Source organism: Cydia strobilella, chromosome 27 (genome assembly GCF_947568885.1).
Source record: "Cydia strobilella chromosome 27, ilCydStro3.1, whole genome shotgun sequence".
In the NCBI taxonomy this organism is placed as follows: domain Eukaryota; kingdom Metazoa; phylum Arthropoda; class Insecta; order Lepidoptera; family Tortricidae; genus Cydia; species Cydia strobilella.
Window position 1 is genome coordinate 6730068 of NC_086067.1, and position 27080 is coordinate 6757147.

A 27080-nucleotide genomic window follows, 5' to 3' on the forward strand; every position below is an offset into this window, starting at 1 on the left:
TCGAAATCAAGAAAATTTGATTCTCGTTCAGAGGGCGCTACTAGCTTTGGCCTACTGTCGTATAGATGGCGTTGACGGTATCGTTTGTTATTTAACAATTTTAACGCATATCAGTGAAAGAACATGGGTCAAAATCATAAAAATAATTAGTGCAAATAAAAAAATCATTTATCCATATTTAAATACATTTTATCGTATTTTTATAAATCTTCATTTTTAGTTTTAAAGTGTGTCGATAGATGGCAGTGAATTTTCTGTGGTTACAAAATTTACTATGGCAGTACCGCTCTAGTATAAGTTACTCTATGTATATATGTATAACTTCTAAAAGAACACTATTTAAAATCTCTTTCTTAGTCTTGGTCCTTTCACTTACACATATATATTTTTCTTTTTGTTCACGCTACCTGGTCGTTATTCTTCTCTTGCTTGAATTCTCATTATGTATTTATGTATTTTGTGTAGGATTATGTAGTGTATTATTGTTGCTTAAATAATATATGTAGTTTATGTAGTTTATTTTTCATTGTTTGTTATTTATACTTAGGTATTTGATTTGTAAACTTTACACCTTTGTTATTTTGCACTGCCCATTAACTTATTTCTAGCCACTGAATCGCTATCTGAAGGTTGTCTGGAAGAGATCGCTTTTTAGCGATAAGTCCGCCTGTTGTTACGTACTCACTTATGTCCTGTCATTGTTTGTAACATGTATTTTTCTTTGTAGTGCACAATAAAGTATTTTATTATTATTCTCTTTATTTATCTTTCATCTTAGGCTAGGTTTTTATAATATGGATATAAAAGTAAAATACAAAAACAAAATATTATTATTATTATTATCTTTATTTATTCTTTTTATTATTATTATAATAAAACGAACTTGTACCTAAAACGTATTTACTTACGTATTTATTTATTACATAAAATAAGACAGTACTTACATAAATTAACAATAATAACTATTCAATATCTTCTAATTATTAAAAGTTTTATCGTCACCAGTGACTAGTTTAACATTTTTTGTAAGTATAGGAAGTTTTAAAGGAATAAGTACCTACCGAATAACAAAAATTGTCAAAAATGTAGGAGTGATAGCACATCCATTCTGCACGAATTCAGCCTTCCTAATAATAGACGCCTGTGTAGAATAGAATAGAATAAAATTTTATTCGTAAGCACGAACAAACAAGACATTACATAATATAAAAGAAAACATAAAATAAGATTAAAGTGCCACGAAATGGCCTCATCTCAGCATGTTGCTGGTGGCTTCCAGCGATGATCTTCCGATGAGACCATCAGGTGAGAAGAATCACGGAAGGTAACAGACAAGAAGAAAAAAGACATAAAATAACATACAAATCATACAATGAACAAATAGTTAAATAAGAAAAATATACACAGCAAGAAGATACAACATAACCCTGTAGTGTTTGTAAATTTTGTTTTTTTTTTATATTAGCCTATTTTGGTGTCCCACTGCTGGGCAAAGGCCTGGGCAAATTTATATTGTGTGTAATTGCAGCTGCCAAATAAATTATTTATTTATCTATCTAACTATTTAACAACAATTACCAATTTAGAATTAAATTTGAATTAAATACAATCGATCAAAAGGTACATTAAAATAAATTAAAGTAAAATTATCTATAAACTAAATTAAAACTAAACAACCTAGTCAAAAAACTCGTCCCGCGCCCTTCCAGACGCAAAGGTGCCCATCACGCTCGCCGCGTTGCCGCGCGCGTTGTCGCCCTGTAGTGTAGATCCCTGGCAGGTCTTTACAATGTCCGGAGGGCGCCGTGGCGTGGTGGAATGTCATCGATCCTAGTGCGCCCTCACGAACGGCAAAGTGAAACGCCGGTGTGGGTTTAGTGGCCATATTCTCCCCCCCCCCCCTCGAAAAGGAGCGGCGAGTCCCACACACCGTGCGTAAGTGCATTCCCACTCCGTCACGAAAAAAAAGACCTTTACAATGTCCGCCCAGCGGGACGGTGGATGGGTGTGTATTGTTCACTACCCATATACATCATCATAGGTATTAACGACATCTATGGTCATGCTAGTGAATCATTCTCATTATCAGGCCTCCTAGCAGAGACGCTCCTCCCGAGCCTCCTCCAGAAGTCCTTCTTGACGTTGTCACCGGCCTCGCTCGGGTAGACGATGTAGGTTTTCGTCAGCATCAGGTAGTGTAACGTAGTGGGCCGCAGACGGCGTGGAATCTCTTCTAGCAGGACTAGGATTAGGTCTTCTCGGCGGGTTTCTAGTAGCCTGCGAAAGAAAGAGGATTAAATTAATAAGTTTTTGGCAAAAATTACATTTTTGATACAAGCTTTTATCGCTGACTGTAATTTTCTTTCCACAAGCAACTAATACTCAAACAATTTTAACACACCCAAACACAATTAGTTCACAGACACAACACACACACAGAGTTCATATGGCCACCTATCATTATCATCATAATATTGCATTGTCACCCGACTTACTTTTGTATGCAAATTTTCAGCTTTATCGGAATCCGGAAAGTGGAATTGCTTTCTATTATTGATAAAGAATATGTTATTTATGTGACCAAATTCTATGATTAAAATTTAAATACCTAGATTTTTTGTCGATCCGGTTTTAGGAAAATTTTCAAAATGGCGAAGTAGTGATAGCTCGCACCTAAACAAATAGTCGTATCGATATCAAGTTTTTTTTCTTTTTGAGATATGTTTACAGAGTAAATGGCAAAAAATGCAGAAAATTTGTATCGCTAGTTTAGGCGGTATTTAGATAATATCTAAATACCGCCTAAGCCTAATACCGCCGAGTAAAACCTAATATTATTAGTTTTTACTCGAGAATAAGTAGCCAAATTTCATCAGCATAACTAAGAGCTATCATGGCGCAGTGGCAAACATTCGCTTTGAAGTAGGGAAAGCTTGCTTCAAAGCAAATGGAAAGCTGGTTCGAGCCCCAGTAATTTTATGGAACATAACTTTTTGTATTTTTTTTTTTACACTTAAATTTCGTATTGTTTTTTTATTTTTATTTTTTGAAAAACAAAACTTTCGTGAGACACAGTCATTAAATATATTAATAACGGGTCACTCTGATATTTTAAGTCGAAAAACGCTCTTTCGATTTGAGAGCATTTTCGACTTAAAATACGTGAGTGACCCTTTATTCATCATCATCATTAACTTAAGAGTTATTCTCTTGTCGGTTGAGTATCTTCCAGCTTTCCCTATCCTGCGCCAGCTCTTTGACTTTTTGATACGACACGACCCCTACTTTTTCTTTCACTTGATCTAAAAAGCTGCGTCTGGGTTTTCCTCTACCCCGCTTGCTTCCTATCCGCTCCTCCAAGATAGTTTTAAAGAAGTAGTCGTGTCGTATTAAGTGTCCAATAATTTTTCCGCGTCTATTTGCAAAAGTGGTCAGAACAGCTCTTCTTTCACTCACTCTTCTTAGCACCTCCTTGTTCGTTATCCTGTCTCTCCAACTAATGCCTTCCATTCGCCTCCAACACCACATTTTAAATGCTTCCATTCTCTTTCTATCTACCCGTTATTAATATACTTATTTAATATTTTAAAAAAAAATTGTGCCTATTGTTGATTGATCAAGCGCGGGCTAAGCGTATTCGTTTCATTTTTACAAGCTTTTATTTATATATTTTTTTATTTATATTATTTTATTCAAGACTACAAATGGTCCAACGAGTGATAGTTGATCCTAACCTACGTTAGTACTTAATAATAAACATAGATTAGTAAACGTAGATTAGGTTAGTATTTAACTAGCCCAAAAAACATGGTTTTTTTTTGCCATAAAAAGTGAAGCTTAAATGACTAGTCTTAATTATCCTAAATGTCTTGAAATATTCGAGTAGTAACACTGCTTACCTGTGCTGCGCCAAATGCATCTCAAACTGACACCACTGGCTGAGCAGGAACTCCTTAGAGATGACGAGCATGATGCTTCGCGAACGATCCATACAGGACACGATATTCTCCAGGATTGAGAGGCCCACCTTCAAGAATACTCATTATTATAAATGTACAAGGGTATCACGATGAGCCAGATTTTTTTTAACATAGTAAAATGTTTGAGGAAGACCATCATAGGGCAAGAACTTTCGTAGCTATCATTGTTGAATTAGAACACAAAAATGAAGACAAAGTCTAAGTTAAAGATACATTATAAAGTGAAGGTACTGACTCCGCAGATCTTCAAGTGTTGCAGATAGTCTAGGATCGAGCAGGCATAGTTGCAATAAAACACGAAGACAAAGATGTAGTAGAAGATTCTGAAGTTACCTGAAAATCTCTCTCATGGAGACACACGCTGACTCCGCAATTGGTCTCCAAGTGTGGAAGCAGCTGATCCAAGATCCAACCGCGATCATCGTTGCAGTAGGACACAAACACGTCGTAGTTGAAGATACGGGAGTCTGGAATTACACGGGCCTTGGGGTCACAGAATATATAGGCACTGCATGATCAAGCTTTTACAAAGTGGTGGTGAAACAGCTTGGTCCAATATTATAAGTGGTCCAGTATGGCCATGTGTGAAGGAAGCATAGCTCGCATCTCACACTGCAAAATATTGCATTACAACAAAAAACCTTTCCGATAACAAAATATTAGCAACCCCAAACACAATTACCTAGTTTGCGTTGTTTTATCACAGACCTCCATGGTCTTCATCGTCAGATCAGCTCCATTTCTTCATAATATTGCATTGTCACCGATTTACATATGTATGCAAAATCGCAGCTCAATCGGAAATCGAGCAGGGGGTCAAATTTTGCTTCCAAGATTTGACCCACACTAACAACATACATACACACTAACGGAGCTAGTTAAATAAAAGCTTGTAAAAATAGCCATAGACGTCAAAGACGAGAGGAATAAAAAAAATTAACTCACCATCTATAATTGTATCCTTATTAATCATACTCAAAAGCGCCGAATTCCTGACCGTTATGAAGAAATACCTAAAGTTCTTTCTGAACACAAACACAAAGACCAACACAGGAAACAAGATGGCTGGAATAATGATCAAAGCCAGGAGTTTGTTCCAACTTTTCTCAATAGCCGCGTCAAAGTCCACTCTGGGAGACACATCGCAGCCCAACGGGTGTGAAAATGACATGTATACCCCTTCGACCAACTGCATGCATTGATATAGTGAAGGATTGTAATCAAGTAGCAGATAGCTTGCAGTAATGTTATCATGGTATATCTCACCATCACAAGCAGAATCTACTTCGCAAGCTTTACTGACGTTTGTCCTTTTATTAATAATAGCGTTATAAGACGTGAACCCTGTGTGATAACTGCTAAACTTAGTCATATTACCTCTTTTCTTATATTGTGATCTTATCCTACTTTGCTTTGTTGCTTCTCGGTCAGCATTTAAACCAATTTCAAACAATTCTCTTGTATGGCAATTGCAAATAACAAAGTTCTCTGCGAATCCAAGATATTGTAAGTTCTTGAAATCTTCAATCATGTTTTCATTTATCATGTTTATGTTATTTTTTCGCAATGATAAATACTTCAAGCGTCGCATATAACTGAACTTGTAAGCTATCCATGTCGATAATCGATTATTATCCAAGTCCAATATCTGTAGATTTTCCATTGTTTTAGCTACTTCACTTGTAAAATCACTGACCTCATTATTCTGTACATTTAAAATCTCCAAACGTTTAAATCGCTCAAACAGGTTAAGGTGGACTAAACCCACTTTTACGGCATATAAGACTTCCAGGGTATTTTCAAGGCCACTTAAAACGCCGTATTGGTTCAAAATCCCGTTGTTTCCAGAAACATCTAAGAATCTAAGCGATGTATTATTAAAGATACCAGTACGCAACCTCGTCAACCCAGTCTCACAGAGCGAGAGTCTTTGGAAAGACTTTCCAAAACTATTAAACATCATCAAATTACTTTGCGAGAGACGCGTGGAAGAAAAATCCATTGAAACCAGATTGCGCAAATCGTCCATGACATCCAATGATTCAAGAATCAAGCTCTTATGGTTTCCAAATTCATCGTTATTGTAGTTTCTGCTCATATCTAAGTGGATTAAATTGTTAAGGCCAGAGAATGCTTTGGCGTTGATGTTGAGTATACTGTTTTCTGACAGATACAAGGCTTCCAAATTTTCCATGCCCTGGAAAGTGCCTGTGCTTAGGGTGGTTATGGCGCAGGCTCTCAAGTCCAATTCACGAAGGTTTTTGAAGCGGGTGTCTTTGAAGCCACCGGGCCACAATGCTGCTGAAGAGATATAGATGTTTTAATAAAGGGTTTTATGAAGAATATGAGGGAATTTTGAATTGCAATAAATTTTAGCCGAAACATAATTCAAGTCATATCACAACAAAAGAAAAAATACATAGAAAGTTCATGTATCCGACCTGCACCTGGACGAGCACCTGGTTTAAAGCTAGAAAAGCCCAGTTGAAGAACTGATCTAGGCTAGACACCTGGCCGCTGGGCTGGGCCTATCCTGGCGCCATAAACAATCTTACCTCTAGTATCGTATCCCATTCCTTGCACCAGAACCCTGGCGTCAGTGGCGTTGATGAAGCTGTCATACCGGTCGCTGGTGGACTGGAGATCATCAAACTTGTTGCCGTACAGGGTCAGGTACTCTATCGTGTCGGCCAGACGGTTGTGGTTGGCGTCTTCTAACGAAAATACCTGAAACGATTCAACCGTATACAACATTGAACCAAGGAATATTGTTTGCTTCAAGATCTTTTAAATTCTAAATACCTACCTAATAATTGTACTTTTTTTCGGATTTTGTATTACCTATAAGTGGAAACTCTTTTGGCCTATGTTCTAACTATATCTTTTACCTTATTGTATTATTATGTGCTGTATGTTTTCCAAATAAATAAATTAAAATTAAATTAAATCTTCGATATGAGGAAACTCGAAAATAATATATCTACGTCCAATACATAAATTGTCTTGTATTAAATAGATCTAGCTTCAAGAACTATTATCATTGTACCAAATATCAAATTAAAAGGGTCAGTTTTGATAAAATTTTTGTCACAAGACTTTCAATCTTGAATTTTGAAATATAACACTTCTTGAACGGTTAGAGAGATGTTAGTTCACCTACATCGGACGCTTTTTAAATCGGAGTTTAAACCGACTGAATGTCTTGTGCCTTACCTCCGGTACCTCTCTAAGTCCACAGCGCGCCATACTGAGGACTTTGATCTCTCTGGGTGCCCTCGTGTGCTGCCCGAGCTCAGACTGTAGCGTCGCCACTGGATGTGCCGACTCGGACACGTCTACAGATAAGCGTTGAGCTGGAATATTAATGGCATATTTTATACAATCGTGATATAATACAGAGTTTTTCAGTCGAGTACCGTGTTTAGACCACGAAGCTTGCTGAGTGGCCTAATACAATACAATACAATATATTTTATTTTCAGACCATGTCCATAGTGTTAGTTCCCTTCATTCCCTTAAGCCTATGTTAGTTAAACCTATACTAACTTATAATAACTTATAAACTAAGCCTCTGGACCCCATATATACATTGTCCCAATGTCTCCAGAAGGCGCAAGCGGGCGACTCTAACACAAGGCGCATGAGAATAATAAAGGTACGAGATTGAAAAGCTTGATTATATCACTCTTGTATGCGATACTTTTTCTACGAGTCAAATAGTTGCATATTACTGTTGTTACCTTCTGGCTTCAGCCGGCCTTTGTGGTCGACCCAGGATTGTAGCTCGTGGTGCCCGTGAGACAGAGCTGCGGGGCCTGCTGCACTCATACCACCACCAAACAGTTGCATAACACTGCAAGATACAGAAAAATGGTTGTTACCTCCGGGCTTCAGCCGGCCATTGTGGTCGACCCAGGATTGTAGCTCGTTCATGGTTCGCGTCAGACAGACCTGCAGCGGCTGCTGCCCCCACACCATCACCAAACAGTTGCATATTACTGCTAGATAGAGTAGAATGTTTGTTACCTCCGGGCTTCAGCCGGCCATTGTTGTCGACCCAGGATTGTAGCTCGTTCATGGTCCCCGTCAGACAGATCTGCAGCGGCTGCTGCCCTATATCACACCAAACAGTTGCATATTACTGCAAGATAGAGAAGAATGTTTGTTACCTCCGGGCTTCAGCCGGCCATTGTTGTCGACCCAGGATTGTAGCTCGTTCATGGTCCCCGTCAGACAGATCTGCAGCGGCTGCTGCCCTATATCATCACCAAACAGTTGCATATTACTGCAAGATAGTGAAGAACGGTTGTTACCTCCGGGCTTCAGCCGGCCATTGTGGTCGACCCAGGATTGTAGCTCGTTCATGGTGCCCGTCAGGCAGATCTGCAGCGGCTACTGCCCTATATCATCACCAAACAGTTGCATATTACTGCAAGATAGTGAAGAACGGTTGTTACCTCCCGGCTTCAGCCGGCCATTGTGGTCGACCCAGGATTGTAGCTCGTTCATGGTCCCCGTCAGACAGATCTGCAGCGGCTGCTGCCCTATATCATCACCAAACAGTTGCATATTACTGCAAGATAGTGAAGAACGGTTGTTACCTCCGGGCTTCAGCCGGCCATTGTGGTCGACCCAGGATTGTAGCTCGTTCATGGTGCCCGTGAGACAGAGCTGCGGTGGCTGCTGCCCCCATACCATCGCCAAACAGTAGCATATTACACTGCATGGTACAGAACAACATTTTATTAAATATTTTTTCGACACACTTGCTTGTAACATGCAAGTTATTATTATTATTATTAATTTTCTACTTTTCGCATTTGTATCCTAATGTACTATTTCATCACACTTGCACGTAAAAGGTTTTTACAATTAGGCGATGCGGTAAGTAAATCCTAAATTTTGACCTAAGACTAATGTATTTTTTCATCACACTAGCAAATAACAGTGCCAGCCATAGAGGAAGAGTAATCAGATAAAAGTATCATGGAGGAGATAAAAAGTGTAGTTTAAGGAGTCTTTTGAAAGAGTTAGGAGACTGAGCCACCATATACCAATGGTTATACTCGTAAGTGGAAATGCATGCGCGCCGACTCCGCCCGTTCGTTGGGCATACCGATCCTATACGTTTCGCGCGTTATGTTAAAAACTTACAAGACATAAATATTCATGTTTCGTCATGACATTTTCACAGCGTTCACTCCACATCACAACATTATTGAAACTACGAATTCGGCGATAGTGATTGGATAGCTTTTATCGAACCATTATCATTATCTTATCAATGTCAAAGACAAGGCTGTGAGTGGGATGGCAAGAGATGTGTAGATAGTTTATCAATAGGAATTAGTTGTTTATTCTAATCGTATTGATTATGTTATAATTATCTTAATGACGTGTTACTTTGAGAAATTGAGACGTAAATGTCAAGGGAAAATAACTTTTGATAAAGAAAGAACTGAAATCACATAATGCCGTCATATTTATTATGGTATTTATTCATGGGCAGTCCCACTTTACCTAAAGCCACTTCGTGCACCTAGCACATGTTAAATAAAACAAATATTTTATATAGGACAATCTTACACAAACCGATTTTATCCCACAGTAAGCTCAATAAGACTTGTGTTACTCGTATAGAATAGAAATAATAAAATTTATTCAGGACGCTTAAACAGCAAAAATTTTACAAAAACATGTCACAAAAAGGTTTCCACTCAGCTTGGTGTCATGATATCTTTTGAATAGGTACCTTGACGCTGGTCTTCCGTGGAAGCCCTTCCGAAAAACGCGACATCCATACTAATATTATAAATGCGAAAGTCTGTCTGTCTGTCTGTGTGTTACCTCTTCACGCTTAAACCGCTGAACCGATTTAGTTGAAATTTGGTATACAGATAGTTTGAGTCCTGGGGAAGGACATAGGATACTCTTTATCCCATAACTCACCCCTCAAGGGGGTGAAAAGGGGGGTGGAAATTTGTATGGGGAATCAATAACCGCTGAACCGATTTAGATGAAACTTTGTATGGGGATAGTTTGAGCTGTGGGAAAGGATAGAGAATAACTTTTATCCCCGAAATCATCCCTTAAGGGTGTAAAAAATGGGATGGAAATGTGGGGTGAAAAAAGGGTGGATTAAAAAGCAGATTTGTTTAAGAATTAAGGTACCCCAAATTACTAATTCCACGCAGACGAAATCGCGGGCAAAAACTAGTAGGTATATAAATGAGATTAAGCAAGTTCGTATATCTAACTAATCCTAATAAGAGATAAAATAATCTGAGATCAGCCACTAAACATAAGTATTCTTATAAAATCTAATCATAATTAGCCATGTTATTACAGCATTAGCTTTACTAAGATCTATTGTGGGTACTAAATAGACAACGATATCCATACTAATATTATAAATGCGAAAGTCTGTCTGTCTGTCTGTCTGTCTGTGTGTTACCTCTTCACGCTTAAACCGTTGAACTGATTTTGTTAAAATTTGGCATATAGTTTGAGTCCCGGGGAAGGACATAGGATAGTTTTTATGTCGGAAATCATCCCTAAAGAGATTGAAAAGGGGGCTGAAATTGAGAGATTTAACGAATTGCCTGATAGTTTATGTCAAGCAATTAAGCTTATGCTCAAATAGAATGATTGCTATTACACTTTATCCAGGCGCTAAACTACTAGCTGCTGTTACTGATTCCACGCAGACGAAGTTGCGGGCAAAAGCTATTATATAATAAGTTATAAATATTTACAAATATTTAAATACATTTAAAGCACCAATGACTCAGGAACAAATATTCGTGCTCATCACACAAATAAATGCCCTAACGGGATTTGAACCCAGGACCATCGGCTTCTTAGGTCATCACCGACCCGACCGATTTAGGCCAGACATGTCGTCAAAAAATAAAAGGGTTCCCCTCATCTGGCAGAATATTATTTGTCAGAAATACACTTAACACGTATCGCAGAAACTTTTAGTCGAATGACTTTCGCATAAATATATTTCATTTGGTCGAATTTTCTAAATGGGTTACGTTTGGATTTTCTGCCAAATAATATTATGCAAAAAGAAATTCTGCAAAGTAATGATCTGTGGTAATATTATGCGAAAAGCAGTATGCGAAAGGTAATTCTGCCAAACGACATTTCTGCCAAGTAACATTATGCAATACAAAAATATGTCGAAAAACATTCTACAACACAATAGGGAACCAAAATTAAATGATTGACAAACAATATTGTAATTTCAGTACAACTACCAAAGCGCCTCCAACCCATGCCGTACCAAGTGCAGTTCAGGGCCCCAGGGCCCCCGCCGCCGGGGGTCACTCGGACCCCTGAAGAGATCGAAGCGGAGATGAAGAAAGTGGAAGCGGAATATGAGAAATTGGCCCTTGTCTTCATACAGTGAGTATGTTCAAGACTTATTCTTAGGCCCCACTAGGGCACGCCGCCGGGGGTTACACACTATCATAGCAGCTTAATTTTAGTATAAAATAGCTACCAAGTGATATATCACTAGCCTCGCCTTATAAGGCGAGGGATCTGACGAACAAAACTTTAAACAATAAGTAGTGCCTTTTCAGAGTGGTTTCGCAGAAAGTTGCTTATTAGAATTTTGTATTGCATAATTAACATTAATGTAGAAATGGTACAAATATCGTTTGGCAGAAATACATTTGGCATTCTATATTTCGCATAATATTACTTCGCAGAATTTCTTTTCGCATAATATTACTTCGCAGAATTACTTCTCGCATAATGTTATTTGGCGGAAAACCCTAACCTATTAACCTACTTAGAAAATTCTGCCAAATGAATATTATGCGAAATGACTATTATGGCAAGTATTCGACTAAAACTTTTTTTCTTTTCTGCGATACGTGTTATGCGAAGTGTATTTCTGACAAATAATAATTTGCCAGATAAGGGTAACCCTCAGAAAAGGTAATAAACACACCTCTTTTTGCGTCAGGTGTTAAAAATCCAAACTTGCGGGCGATTGCCATATCGCCCGCAAGTTTTAAGCTTATAAAAAAGGGGACAATTTTTTTTCCAATCCTTCCAAATATTTAATGATTGTGCACAGATTGCCCCAGGACATGATGTGGTCAGAGCCGCCTGTCATCTGCCAGTGGCAGGAGAACAGGAAGCTCTGGACCACCAACTACATCAACGACTACAAGTTCAATGAGGACAAACTCACGGTTCAGTTCAGGACTGGAGTCTTATGTAAGTTATAGTTTGTCAAGCCATTACCGTCAATAAAACGGCGGAGAATTTATAAAATGTAGGTGCGAAGAAAAAATTTGAAAATTTCAATTTCACGCCTTTTTCTACTGACAAACTGGGTTTGCCAGAGTATAGTTTAAAACCTGCATAATCCTTGAAGAATACAGAAGAAAAAAGAGTAGAATGACAATAGTTTGAAAAAAATATGTATTTTGTGAAAAGGAATGCATACCTGATGCGTTGTATTTGTTTTTCCACGATAACTGTTTATTGTGTTGACTAGAATCTGTAAAATTCAGGAATCTTATGGGGAAATTGCACTACTTCGTTCACTCAATGAGGTCTCAGCCAGTCTTAGGTTGCTAGGCAAACACATATGATTGCATGCGACAAACGATCGCTGTACTCCCTTTTTGGCGAAAATTGTATTGCCGAATTTCACTTGGCAACCAAATAATTATTTCGCAACCATTTCATTTCCCAACCCCATAGTTGGGAAATGAAAATGACGTACTAGGTTGGGTTAGGTTAGGTTGGATTATGTAACTCTCTCATTATCATGCCATAAACATGGCATCAATAGACTCAAGAACCAAAATGATTTAAATCTATGTTCGCAGGGCCAATCGGTATAGCTACGCTGCGCTACAGTAACATGCCGTACCAAGGATGGGATCTGAGACCAGATCCGAACGGGTAAGGACTTGCAATATATATGGCTGTAAAAATATTGGGTCTTTATTGTTTGACATAATTATAGAAAGTCATAATGTAATGATTGTCATATTATCATGAGTCATAATTTGGTTTTTCTCAGAAACGCGTTACTCTTCAGGATTGCCATAAAACAAACCTAACCTTACCTAACCTATCTATAGAATAACCCGAGGAAAATCCTGAAAAGTTAACGGTTTCATAATTATGACTAAGGATAATATGACAATCATTACATTATGACTTTCAATAATTATGTCAAACAAAGGGACCCGAAAATATTTAATAGTGCCTCAAAACTACCGATATGTCAATTAGAAAAAAAAAGTTTCAGTGGTCGCTTGGAAAATGTTTTTACGCTGTGGATGAATTTTTAAAGATGATTATTTTTTTGGCAAACGAAGCACCAAGCACCAAAACACCCTGCTTCCACGTTGTGCTTTTCACGTAACGTTCAAACCGCTTAGCAGCCCCTAATTTCTTTTGAGCAGTATAGAGTCACAAAAAAATTGGTTGTTTTATTTTACGCCTATTGATTGTATTGGACAAAAACGAGGATTGCATTATTGTTTATCGTATTTATAACAATATTATTTACTTAGTACGTTTCCGGGATTTTAGTCCCGATTTTTTTTTTATCGCAAGGCAGTCTCCACCTTATAAGACTTTGTTCTACCAAGTTTAGGTATTCATACTCTGCCTATTCCTATCACTGGTGATAACAAAAAGCACCCTGTAGATATAGACCGTAATTTTCTAGGAAAATTTCTAGGTACATTTATAATACAGTATTTACAGTACCGGCCAATAATATATCACCTTTGAGTGTTTTGTATGAGCTTGTATAGAGTAAATAATATAGGTTAGTTTGTAGATTGCAATTTTACTAGTCATTTTATACAAATATATGATAAATAACTGCATTGAATTACTGTGAATTACAATAGGGGACTCAGCACATTACTAAAAAATCTCTACTAAAAAAATGAGGTTGACAAAAAATTAAAAAAAAACTTCTGTGAAAAAAACCATTATATACATGGGACCAATTTTTCTCATCGCTCGTACAAAAGGAATACTACTAGACCACCTGAAGCAGTGAGGTGCCAAATCACTTACAAATATTTTAAAAAAAGTTATACCGTAAAAACATGGAGGCAGTGGCGTAACTAGGGGGGGGGCAGAGGGGGCAAGTGCCCCGGGCGCCATCCAAGGGGGGCGCCAAAATGGGCAAAAGGTAGCAGCAAGGAAACTTTTGTCAGTCGTCAGTGGTCGCAAATTTGGTGACTGCCCCGGCCGCCATATCCTCTAGCTACGCCCCTGCATGGAGGTGATATATTGTTGGCCGGTACTGTATGTATGTCCAGGAAAGGCGTCCTGTTGACCGTGACGGGCGCATGCGTGACAGTCACGTGGATATGCATCGGCAACTCGGTCAAACTGAAGTGGATCACTAATGCAACCACTCGCGCGCTCAGGGAGCACTTTGGGAAGAAATATTCGGTCAAAGGAATGGTGCAGGTATCTTTCTACATTTTTTTTTTCATCTTTTTTTTCAATTTTATTTTTTAGCATATAATATATGCTTATATTATAAGCATTACAGTTATACCAAAGCGCTTACATACTAGTCACATCAAACAACATTAAACATTTAATGTTTGTTATTAATATTTAATAAACATTTTAAACACATAAAATTAATTCAATTGCAATTCCATATTAAATTCAATAATAAATACAAATATAAAAATCTAGCATTAAATAACATAATTAGCAACAATAATAAAAATCCTTAACAATAATATCTATTATAAATCACTGATTAGTTAAGTGTTTGTGAGTGACCTCCGTGAACTCAGTTAAATAAATTTATTTCAGTCGAGATCTTGTTTAAAATCTATCTGTCTGTATACTTAAGGCCGTTCCATCGGTTTGCCACTGTCTTTGTCACATTTTGCAAGAAAGAACGGGAAAGAACATACGCGCCAAGTGTCAATTTTGATGGAATTTTGTCGGTTTTTATTTATTTTAAAAACGTTACCTTACAATATCGAAATTCTAAAGCTATGAAATTACTATTTATGTTAAGATTGTTATTTCTTCTTTTTTGTTTATAGTATCACATAACATAATAAATAACCGAGTAAAGTAGGATTAAAAGTCCGAGTTAGAGGTTACTTTGAGAATTAATTGTATCGAGCGAAGTGTCATAATTCGAGTATCGGAAGCTATGTTGTTAAAGATAATATAGTCAACAACTACATATATCTTTTCCACGTCTACGAATATCAACGCCTCTTAGAAAAACATGATCATATAAGGAGATTTTTCGCCTTCGGCTCAGGTAACCGCTTTAACTATCTAGTCTAATTTTTTTTTTTTAAGAGAATACATGGACATTGAACCCACATAATTATTATATTTTTTTTATTATTTAGCGGTATTCTTAATATTAATTTATTTTGACATTTTATAATTAGTTTTTATTAATAGAGTAATAAGTATATACAAGCGTGTACACCTGTAAAGGTAGTGTTCAGTGAAACTATGTTGTAATATGCAATATTGTATCTGCTATTGTAACCTGAATTACCATACGCAATAAATAAATACAAATACAAAATACAAAATTAACTCAGTGAAGCTTAAGTAGATCTACTGTTAGAAGTATTAGAACAAATTAAATTATTTACAGAAAATACTTTAATTTGTTTTTATTTTAAGTAGAAACACTACTATATTAATTATAAACTGAAAAAAATGTCATATACTAAGAAAAAGTGACCAAGGCCTGCAGTGCCCCAGGCTGGAAGACCTTGGTCACTTTTTCTTAGTATATGAAATTTATTTCAGTTTAAGTAGCTCTAGATAGCTAAATGCAACCACTCGCGCGCTCAGTGAGCACTTCGGGAAGAAATATTCGGTCAAAGGGTTGGTGCAGGTATTTATCTTTATATATTTTTATTGTTTCGGTTTATGGCCCTTTTCAACCTTAGAGGCATGGCAGTGTGACGTCACATTCAAAAGTTGATGCGCTTTTTCATCATATTATTCATATGCATGGTGGTATCGCAAGACTAATTCTTTGAACGAGGAAGCTGCCAGCTCTGCGGACACCGGTGACCTCTGCTATCCTTTTGGATAGTTCCTCACTTAAGCGCGCTTGGACCCCACGGGTCAAGGGTGTCGACGTAAAATGGTACGAAATTATCGTTGGCGTTCGTGTCGCCATTATTTTAGAGGGAATCCTTTTTAGCGTCCAAATGTTGTTTTTTTGTCTGCATGCTTTTCTTTTTAGGGTTCCTTACCCAAAGGGTAAAAACGGGACCCTATTACTAAGACTCCGTTGTCTGTCTGTCTGTCTGTCACCAGGCCGTATTTCATGAACCGTGATGGCTAGACAGTTGACATTTTCACAGATGATGTATTTCTGTTGCCGCTATAACAACAAATACTAAAAACAGAATAAAATAAATATTTAAGGGGGGGGCTCCCATAAAACAAACGTGATTTTTTTGCCGTTTTTATAGATAATGGTAGGGACCCCTTGGTGCGCGAGTCCGACTCGCACTTGGCCGGTTTTTTATGTACTATTATGTTGTAGCGTTAAATAAATGTATTTTCTTTCTTCTTTCTTTCAAATTATATTCGGCGCCGAGACCCCTATAATTGGTTTTTTATTTTTTATTTTTTGCCCTCTAGACATTAAGTAGGTATATAATTTCAGTTGATGCGTGCAGCAGCGTGCGACTTCTTCCCCGACTTCGACGGACACAACCACCTGGAAGGCACGTGTCCGAAGGAATGGGTCATCGAGCGGCACACGTACCATGCGATGGCTATGCTGTCCAGGGCGTACAACTTTCAATGGAGCAGGTACGTTATAAACTGAAAAAAATAGTTATTTGCGCAACAAGAGAGGAAAGTTGGTTTTTCTTGCGAGTGTTTATTTTGGGTCCCGAGATAGCGAAAGATTCTATAATTGAATCACGAGCGAAGCGAGTGATTCTAAGTTAGAATCTTGGGCGTAGCGAGCGACTCCAAAACACGAGATGTAAAATAACTTTGGTCTCGTGTTGCACACATAATTTTTCACCTCAGTAGTGAGAACATTTTAAAGGTTAAAATGTATTTCGAATTACACAGAATAATACAGAGAAAATAAAATTGTAATAAAAGTATGAAGTGGCACAGTTCATGGCCTTCACTAAATTAAAAAGCTATTTTGCTTCACTCCCTGGACTAAGGAAAGTCGCACTTTCTTCACTCCCTGGAGTGAGGAAAGTCGCACTTTCCTCACTCCAGGGAGTGACGAAAGTAGGCTTGTTCGAGCTGCTGAGGTGAAAAAACATGTTTCTGACAAATAAATTTTAGTGGCACATATTTTTATTCCTGACTGTACCTACTTCTCATATGCATGTCTATCAAGTAGGTACTTCTTTTTTCACGGAACCGTGTCTTGCTATTTCAGTCAGTATAGGTACAAAAAGTACTGTGGTTGACTGAAGTAGCATGACAACTACGAACATTTCCGAGAAAATACAATGGAAAATAATTATGCACTACCCCCCTTGTTCATAAAACTTTACGGTCCTGATTTAGTTAAATTATGTTTTATCCCTTTCATGCAAATACATAAGTCAAAATGACAGATGAAGACAAACTATTCATATCACACTGTTGGACACTTTCAGAACCTGGAACCACTGCTTTGTAAAAAAAGGATTTGCGAAATAAGTCTGTTCATTGTCTAACGAATTTTGTGTTTAAATTTTGAAATTTGATACCTATTTCCATTCAACTAGGCACCCGCAGCTCTAAATCGCTTTTCGGTAAAGGAAAAAATAAAAGGAAAAAACATATTTTGCCCCTCAATAGAATGGATATATTCATATTAGAATTTATTGAAATCCGTATTATTACATTGTGAACGACAGTTCAATACAACAATCCGATGATCCAGCAAACTTTGTATTCACGTACACTCCGACATAATCAAGTAATTTAACATCAAATCATAACGTTTGGCTATTACAATATGACAACTCGATCTGCACTCGTCCGTAGCCTCACTCGTTCTGCCTCCCAACCGTAGCGCCCAGTTGCCGCCATCTTTCTTCTTTTCTTTTCTTGATTGACTTGAGGGCGGTGTTGCCCGTAGCCAATGTCACGTAAAAGGGTAGGAACAAAATAAATGCTCTTAGAGCACGACGCTGTTCGGTGGTTGTTGTAGTTGTCTCGTAAAATCCAGCTATCGGTTTTACGAGCACGTGGACTACCGGCCGTTGACTCCAAAATGGTGGTTAAACACGCTTTGAGATTAATTCTCCATTCACTGCACACTACCACATTGGATTATTGTATAATAAAGCTATCGACATTACACTAAACAATATTAATGAGCAAAAAACAAAGGAATTAATCACGAGGCTACTATCAAGATGGCGTTCGAACCGGAAGTCCTGCCGCCATCTTGCCTCACCGGAATCGTTACGATTTAAAATGGCGCGACCAATCGGGAGCCAGCTCGAAATGTCAAATACTCACTTCCGTTACTTATTAAATGAACACACAAAATGAAATGAAATGTTACAGAAATTTAAAATACATGTTTTAATAATTAATTGTGACTATGAAATGCTAAAGCGAGGTTTAGACTAGCAAGAACTTGCATGCAATTTAAGTTACATTGCCAACTACTAAAGTAAACTATATTCAAAAGGTTGATCAGATACCGCAATGTAACGAAAATTGGATGCAAGTTCTTGCTAGTCTAAACCTCGCTTAACAACATTAAGTTAATTATTGAAATTAAATTATCTTTACATAGATGGAACGTTGGTGCTGGCAGCCGAAATGTAGTGATGCAGCTGAGAGAGGCAGTGGACAAGAAACGAGAGGTAGGTTGAATCCACATAATGACAATATGATTGGTCGAGTATATTTGTAGCCCACCATAAACCATAGTAATATTACGGTGGGGAATATAAAAAAAAGTGAGACTGTGACAAGGACAAACAATAACAGCGCTTTCTCTACTACTCCTACTGAAAGATACATAAGACTATCCCGTTCGGTCATTACCCCCACCCCTCATGACCGATCCAGTTATACTAGATTCATGTATTATATACTTCCAGGCCAAATTTAACCTGCTGTACGCGAATCCGAAACAGACGACCATTTTGAAATGCAACGAGCTAAGCACGGAGTTGACTCTGGAACCCATGGTTGGATTAGCGGTAAAATCATTTCGATCATTTCATAAGTAAAATTTCATAAGTAAAATCATTTCGATAATCATAAACGACTCGCCAATACATTGAGCTACAATTATACTCTGATTTGTAATTAAATTCCAAAAAACTAACCTCACTCAGATCCTTTTTTTTTTTCTTAATAATGGAAAATATGTAAAGAAGTAAACTCAAATTTCCCTTTTTTAAATTTTAAATAAGTATAGTTGTATTGTATCCTTTTAGCTTTGTTTAGTTTCTTAAAACATACGGAAAAGAGAAAAAGTGAGGTTAGATTATTGGAATTTAATTATAAATCAGTTTAGGTTTTGCTTAAGTGGGTCAAAACTCTTTTCGTTGTCTTGTTTCAGACCACTCTGTCACGCTTGTATTTTTGTCTATTATCAAATAAATAAATTCTGTTCTTTTTTTTTGTAATTTAATATTTTAATTTAATAATTGGCGTTGTAATTGTATTTAAAAAAAATTAACTGGTACTTAATAAACAGTAATAAATAAAAAAAGTCTGCTATTGCATGTCTTTCTAGCTATAGATTCTAATTCACACTAGAAAAATACAACACACTATAAATAAAAACTAAATTTCACCCCATACAAAAAGCTCCACTCAGTGACATTTTTAAGGACAATAAAAAAGCCAACTAAAAGAATGTTGACCCAATAACATGTATTATCAATAATTAAAAATTAAATTAAATTAAATACTCATTTATTTCAGATCATAACAATGTATAGATTTTGTTAAAACAGACTAGAAAAACTTACCATGTTGATGGAATGCTCCATTTGGGCATTTTCACTCAAAAGTGTACCATTTTTTTTTTCGAAAATCCATCAACTTTTGGGTTAATCACGAGGACTATCGATTTAAAAAGAAAAAAAAATATGTCCCAAAAAAAATGTCAGTTTTGTAACGTATTCTCAGATACATTCTGTATGGACCGTTACAAAACTGACACCCAAAATTTGTATAAAAAACTGGGGACACTCTTTTTGCTTTGTCTCATTCAATAATAGTCGTGATTCTGAATAACGCAAAAAATTATGGCTTTTCGAAAAAAGTTAATGGTACATTTTTTCTGAAATCCTCCATTTATCAAAGGACAAAATCTATGTTTAATGTTAAGTACTAACGTAGGCTAGGATCAACTAACACTCATTGGACCATTTGTTGTCTTGAATAAAATCATCATCTTCCTCGCGTTGTCCCGGCATTTTTGCCACGGCTAATGGGAGCCTGGGGTCCGCTTGGCAACTAATCCCAAGAATTGGCGTAGGCACTAGTTTTTACGAAAGCGACTGCCATCTGACCTTGCAACCCAGAAGGGAAACTAGGCCTTGTTGGGATTAATCCGGTTTCCTCACGATGTTTTCCTTCACCGAAAAGCGACTGGTAAATATCAAATGATGTTTCGTACATAGGTTCCGAAAAACTCATTGGTACGAGCCGGGGTTTGAACCCGCGACCTCCGGATTGCAAGTCGCACGCTCTTACCGCTAGGCCACCAGCGCTTCTTGAATAAAATAATAAAATAAATAAATAAATATGTTTGTTTCAGTTTTATCCGGACCTGTTCACCCTGAACATGTCGTACGGCTCTGTGGACGCGCGCCGCGCCACCTTCAACGTGAAGTTCGCCCTGGTGGAGACCGTCTTCGAGATGCTGCAGGAGCTCAAGCTGTCTAGCTTTTCCTAAATTTATTTACCGGGTGTGGCCGTAATACGAGCAAAAAATAAACTACGCATACTGACTAACATTTATTCAGCGACTTTAAAAAAAACTTGTACTTAAATTTTTTAGTACACTTTGGAATCCATACTTTTATAATATTAGTATGGATTATACTAATATTATAAATGCGAAAGTCTGTCTGTCTGTCTTTCTGTCTGTGTGTTCCCTCTTCACGCATAAACCGCTAAATAGATTTAGATGAAATTTGAAATAGAGATAGATTGAGCCGCTGAGAAGGACATAGGATAGTTTTTATCCCGAAAATCATCCATCAGAAAGTAAAAAGCAGGGTGGAATTGAGATAATAAATGAAGTGCCTGCTAATTTGTGTGCATAATATGGGGCATTTTCTATGAAAAGGGACCTTATTGTCGATGGCGCTTACGCCGCACAGCGTCGCGCGGCATTGTATTTATATCGGAGCATCGTTTATAATGGCGTAAGTGCCATCGACAATAAGGTCCCTTTTCATAGAAAATGCCCCATATTATGCACACAAATTAGCAGGCACTTCATTAATTATCTCAATTCTACCCCGCTTTTTATTTTCTGATGGATGATTTTCGGGTTAAAAACTATCCTATGTCCTTCTCAGCGGCTCAATCTATCTCTATTCCAAATTGAATGATTGCTATGAGAATTTTTCCAGGCGCTATACTAACTTTAGCTGCTGTTACTAAGTCAACGCAGACGAAGTCGCGGGCAAAAGCTAGTATTATAAATGCAAAAGTCTGTCTGTCTGGGTGTTACCTCTTTACGCTTAAACCGCTGCCGCTGAACCGATTCAGTTGAAATTTGACATATAAAAAAACAAGCTACCCAAAATACTAATTCTACGCAGACGAAGTCGCGGGCAAAAGCTAATATATATTCTTAACTTACACCGACTACGACGACTACTCATCGAGATAATTTTAACAACCCCGAACACCCGAACACAATGGGGTTGGCCGGTCGAAGTGTTAAGCAGAGGGCGCCAGCATAGCTTGCACTGTCAATCCCTAGAATTGTCAAATTTTTATTTTTTTAATGGAATTTTATGGCCAGCCCTTTCAGCCAAATCTCATAGAAAAAGGGGCAAGCTATGATGGCGCCATCTATGCAAAGCTTTGACAGTTGCCAACCCCATTATTGCGTTGTTTATCACAGTTTTCTTATGGCCACCTATTTCCATCAATAGATCAATTGTAATGTTTAGTCGTAACTGAAATGAAAATAGATCATACACAAATCTGAACTATAGATGTAAGTAATTTAAAGAATAAATAAATCGGGTTTAATTGTAATCAGCTAAATCATGAAACTCTGTATTGTACCTAATAAAAATACTTTCTAAACAACGAAGTTGTTTTTTTCTTATTATTGGAGAGGATTCTCAATCGACTCCTTAAAGCAACTTGTTAAATTATGCGAGGGATACGCTCAACAGCACAAAACGAATTCATCATCATCATCATCATATCATTCTTTTATCGCCCACTGCTGAGCATAGGCCTCTCTTCGTGTACGCCACATCCCGGTCCTGAGCCAATCTCATCCAGAAGTGACCCGCAGTCTTCCGAGTGTCGTCCACCCAACGAGCCAACGGACGCCAGGCACTCCTTTCGTCTGAAAGCGGCCACCATTCCGTTAACATTTTGGCCCACCTGCCATCACTGTCTGGCAACATGTCCCGCGCAGCTCCATTTAAGTTTGTTAATGACGTATCCGACGTCTTGCACCTTGGTGCGGCGTCGGATCTCGACATTCCTCACTCGGTCTTGAAGTTTGATGCCGTGCATGGCGCGCTCCATGGCTCTCTACAGAACAAAGATAAAGTGACTAGAAGAAAACCTAAATTATTCTTACATAATTTTACTCCCATTAATTACTACGGAGAGCGGACGTTTCAATATTTGGTACCTAAAATATTTAATGCACTTCCAGAAAAATTATTTGATGATAAGATAAGCCCACGTACTTTTAAAATATGTGTTAATAGATATTTAATAGATAATTGCCCACAGGAGCAGTAGAGACTGGTCAGCTTATTATGGAAACATATAAAAAGTGGACCCGTCTTTGCTGGCCCTGAAGGCCTAACAGAATAGTTAGAATAAATTTTGCATGCTTAGTTATTAAGTTAAAATTATACAGCATGTTTATATTTAACTGGCACAAATGTATTACAAGAGCTCAACTAACTGCCATCAAAATGTTTCGCAGTTTGGCAGTAATATTTCAATGTAACACCTATGTACCGTGTCTTATGAAAATAAATGAATAATAATAATAATAACAAAGCGACAAGGCGTCTTGCAAGTTTTTGAGGCACGAAAATATAATATAAGCACTCTGTCTAGAATCGAGCTGGGGCGTGTGTCCCTTAAAATAGTTGACGGGTTCAAATATCTAGGTCATTTATGCTCACTTTGTAGACTGTGTAGGTGACCTGAATAGGCGGATCCACACAGAGAGAGCCGCCTCGCGAGGAAATTGATTAGCGAAACAGCTCGGTCTGAGGAGGCGTGACTCGGGCGAAGCAAACGCACTTCGCGGCCGCAATGCCTCGGAGGCACGTCTCCACCGACCGAGCTGCTTCGCGCGGCAATTTCGTCGCAAAGGCAGCTGCATAGTTCTGCGTGGACCCGCCTAATGACAGAAAAGGAGAAAAGAGCGATGGCTGTAAGAGGCAATATGATCACTCGCATTTTCCACGGTATATCTGATGCTATTCATAGCTTTTTGTCACAAATGTTACACGTGTAACGGGCGTGCTTACCTAAGTCTTCTATCCTGACATCCATTGCCTGCGTCACCGCTTTAAACTGCACCTACTTAAACAATAACTATCTCTTTGTTTGATAACAATTCGCAAAATATGATAAGTTGCATCGAACATGCATTTTCCGTCTATAAATTATTTAATCCTGATTAAATAATCTATATCGAAAATTGTTCGATACAACATCATATTTTGCGAATTAAAGATGAATTTATTGTAAGACGTTTAAAAATTGAATTATTATTTAATTCAGGCACTGGTCCCATAATTTATTATTAACAATTTAAGAGGCCCACTGACTATCAGTCCGCCGGACGATATCGGCCTGTCAGTTAGAACGAAAATTTGACAGTTCCGAACAACTGACAGGCCGATATCGTCCGGCGGACTGATAGTCAGTGGGCCCCTTAAGGGGCTCACCCATTACCAGTCCGCCGGACGATATCGGCCTGTCACATGCCTGGCAGTTGTTCAGAACTGTCAAATTTTTGTTCCAACTGACAGGCCGATCTTGTCCGGCGGACTGGTAATGAGGCTTTACGAATATACCTGTGTTTTGGTGGTGTTTATGTTAGTCACAAAATAAATTCAAAATGAATGGTCTGAACAAAATTCCAGATAAATACAAGATTCGGTTTTAGATTATTATTTGTACAAATAGTTTGCTTTAACCTAGGGAAGAGTGCCTCCCGACACAGGCAATTTTTTGATTACCGGGCGGCTCCATCACCTAAATCATGGCAATTTGTGTTTTAAACAAATAAAGAATTTTGTATTTTGTAAAATAAAATAAAATTTTGTCCATTCAGTGTTATAGGCGCCGGGCGTTGTTACAGTAGTAGCATAGATTATAAAATGTTCATATTTCATTTATTCGTTGTAAAATCATGTACACAAAATCAAAAAGGTGTTAGTCCATGTTAGTCAAACGTCAGTCCATGACGCCCTGCTAAGGCACACAATATGCTTAAAATGAATTTAAAACTAATTAAATTTGGTAAAAACAATTTCGATTCAATTAAAACATGTTCCTTTTTGTACTCGCCGACTGTAATATTTGAATTAAGATTTCGTATACCAAACTATAATTGCGTACTTTTCATGTATGGGCTCCCAACTCAACTATAATATTCATTTCAATACGCTGTAGTCAATTATAAAAGAATTTGACCAATCATGTGCCGCCGCGCTCTCATAGAGAAGACATTAAACTTGCGGCTATTTTTGTCTACAGATGCTTACCAATTTTTATTAATTATTTAGGTTTTATAGTTAAAAAAATAGTATTATTATAGATGACTCGTAGAAAAAGTATTGTATACAATAGTGCTTTCAATAGTGCAATCAAGCTTTTCAATCTCGTACCTCACTTAGGCAACTCAGCAAGCTCTATTATATCACGATTATATAAAATACTATTTCTTATTGGTGAACAATAATGAATATTTGTATTTAATTCCGGTATTGAGTGCCAATATCGGATTTCAATAATTGAGTATCGTCCGATATCGGATGCCCTAACAGTCCGCGCTAGGTGGCGCTGTAGGGCTCCGTAGTTCGTACATTATGCAGCAGTTCTGACGGCCTACCGTGTACCTGTACAGCTCCATCTATTAGATCGGCTGTCAAATTGATGAGCAATATAATTTTACTAAGACGTTATACCTCTTCTACTATCAATCAATATATCTATGAGATATTTTTTGCGTGACATCATGTGTGTACAAAAAAAGTTATAAAAACTGCAATTGCATTTCAATTCAGTCAGTCCATTAGCCGAACTGCACCAGTGGACTCAAACAGTACATTCGTAAGTCAAAACTGCTGAATATCGACATGTATCTTAAATTGTTATATATTATTGCGTTGCTTAACACTGTTAGCAGTCATGGCCTTAAATTGCAACAAGTGATCGTTTTGTCGAGACATAATATTCGGACACCGATAACCAGTAACATGACGTTGTTTTCCCCAAAAACTTGGCCTACATTTATCGAAGAAGCAGGTTATTTGACCGCAAAAGGAGGCGTCCTGGAAAAAGCTATGGGTAAATATTTTTATGATTGGTTGATTGAAGAGCAGTTATTACAGACTGATTCCTTCGAAGATGACGTATTTGTATACGCTAACAATGTGGAAAGGACTATAGAAACTGCAAAAGCTTTTGTTGAGGGTGCAGGTTTTGGTGTAGATGTTTATTATAAGAATACCACTGATCTGGACCCAGTTTTTGATGCAGTACTAAAAAATGACACGGAAGAGTATTTACAAGAAGTTATAAGCGCCATGGAGATCAAATTGAATAGCTTAAATTTGACAGATGCTTATTTAGAATTGAATGAAATTGTGGATCTTGGAAATTCGACAATTTGCGAATATTACAGTATTTGTGATTTGAGTACATTAGAAAATGAAGCTAGTGTAATAGATGAGGTACCGATTACCATAGGGGGTTTAAGCTACGGTTTTCTTTTTGTGGACTATTTCCTGATGGAATACTATGACGGAAAGCCTTTGGACGAGGTAGCTTGGGGCGAAATACGAACAACAGAGCAATGGAAAAAATTAACTGCAGTATCAGAAGCTTTTAAAGATGTGAGCTTCAGAACTAAGCCCTTTGACAAAGATTTGTCTTCAACATTAATTGAATATATGACCGATGTATTTGAAAACAGTACTAGGAAATTCTATCTTTTAATGGGGCACGATGCCGATATAAGTTTGTTATTGTCTTCCTTAAATTTTAAAAACTACACTCTGAATGGTCAGTACGAGAAGGTGCCTATTGGCGGGAAAGTGGTGTTTGAGAAGTGGTATGACGAAGTGAATGGTAGAGAGCTGCTGCGCGTGCGCTACGTGTATCAGTCCTCGACGCAGATCAGAGATGGCGTTGAAGCCAGTATAATAAATCCACCGCTGGTGGCGCTGCTGCAAATGGAAGGGTGTGCTGTTGATGCAAATGGTTTTTGCCTGTGGGACAAGTTCATAACTGTATTGAACAATGTATAATTATAGTATTTGAAATAAATGCACGTTGTTCAAAGCAAAATTAGTAGTTTTAAAATTATTTACCTATACTGAGTATCTTCCTTGCCCCCATCCCCCATACAAGTGCAATACGGTCCGACCACTGATAACAACGGAAAAAAAGAAAAATAACTTCCAGTTACCACCGATATAATTTTAGTATTCAATACTTTTTTTTAAGGACAGCTCGCACTTTATTTACATATAAACAGACTACGTTAACGAAATTAATAACTAGCCTTGAGGCACTGTACCAAGGATGCTGGCGGCATTTCCTCGCTGTATCGCAATGCTGATACCAGATACGTTGTGCGAGGAAGCCGCCAGCTCTTCGGTCACCAGGTACGTCAACCAGCCAGACTCT

General features: G+C 37.6%; 3 protein-coding genes across 5 annotated transcripts in view; 2 read left to right on the forward strand and 1 right to left on the reverse strand.

Moving 5' to 3' along the window:
- Window positions 1–20890, forward strand: part of LOC134753619 (dynein axonemal intermediate chain 7-like) — a 53844-nt gene extending 32954 nt beyond the window's left edge. The window contains exons 18-25 of the mRNA XM_063689556.1: window positions 11237–11393; window positions 12076–12218; window positions 12839–12914; window positions 14300–14453; window positions 16663–16811; window positions 18766–18835; window positions 19076–19177; window positions 20752–20890. Coding sequence (XP_063545626.1) covers window positions 11237–11393; window positions 12076–12218; window positions 12839–12914; window positions 14300–14453; window positions 16663–16811; window positions 18766–18835; window positions 19076–19177; window positions 20752–20889 — 989 coding nt within the window. The 3' untranslated portion in view covers window position 20890. The remainder of the gene's footprint in view (window positions 1–11236; window positions 11394–12075; window positions 12219–12838; window positions 12915–14299; window positions 14454–16662; window positions 16812–18765; window positions 18836–19075; window positions 19178–20751) is intronic.
- On the reverse strand, window positions 2060–8354 carry LOC134753575 (toll-like receptor 3). 3 transcript variants are annotated; one of them, XM_063689497.1, is made up of 7 exons: window positions 8294–8354; window positions 7194–7333; window positions 6536–6707; window positions 4926–6281; window positions 4314–4447; window positions 3900–4027; window positions 2060–2277 (listed from the first exon to the last, which is right to left on the reverse strand). In XM_063689497.1, exons 1-7 carry the CDS (start codon window positions 8343–8345, stop codon window positions 2061–2063), a joined length of 2199 nt encoding a protein of 732 aa, XP_063545567.1. In that variant the 5' UTR covers window positions 8346–8354; the 3' UTR covers window position 2060. The 3 variants fall into 3 exon arrangements, with proteins under 3 accessions (XP_063545567.1, XP_063545568.1, XP_063545566.1); XM_063689498.1 differs by lacking the exon at window positions 8294–8354 and adding an exon at window positions 7862–7941 and having other exon boundaries at window positions 4926–6278; XM_063689496.1 differs by lacking the exon at window positions 8294–8354 and adding an exon at window positions 7862–7941.
- Window positions 20891–25732: 4842 nt separating the features above from the next.
- Window positions 25733–26698, forward strand: LOC134753472 (glucose-1-phosphatase-like). Its single transcript, XM_063689346.1, has one exon. The coding sequence runs from the start codon at window positions 25733–25735 to the stop codon at window positions 26696–26698; it is 966 nt and encodes a 321-aa protein (XP_063545416.1).
- The last annotated feature ends 382 nt before the right edge of the window (window positions 26699–27080 follow it).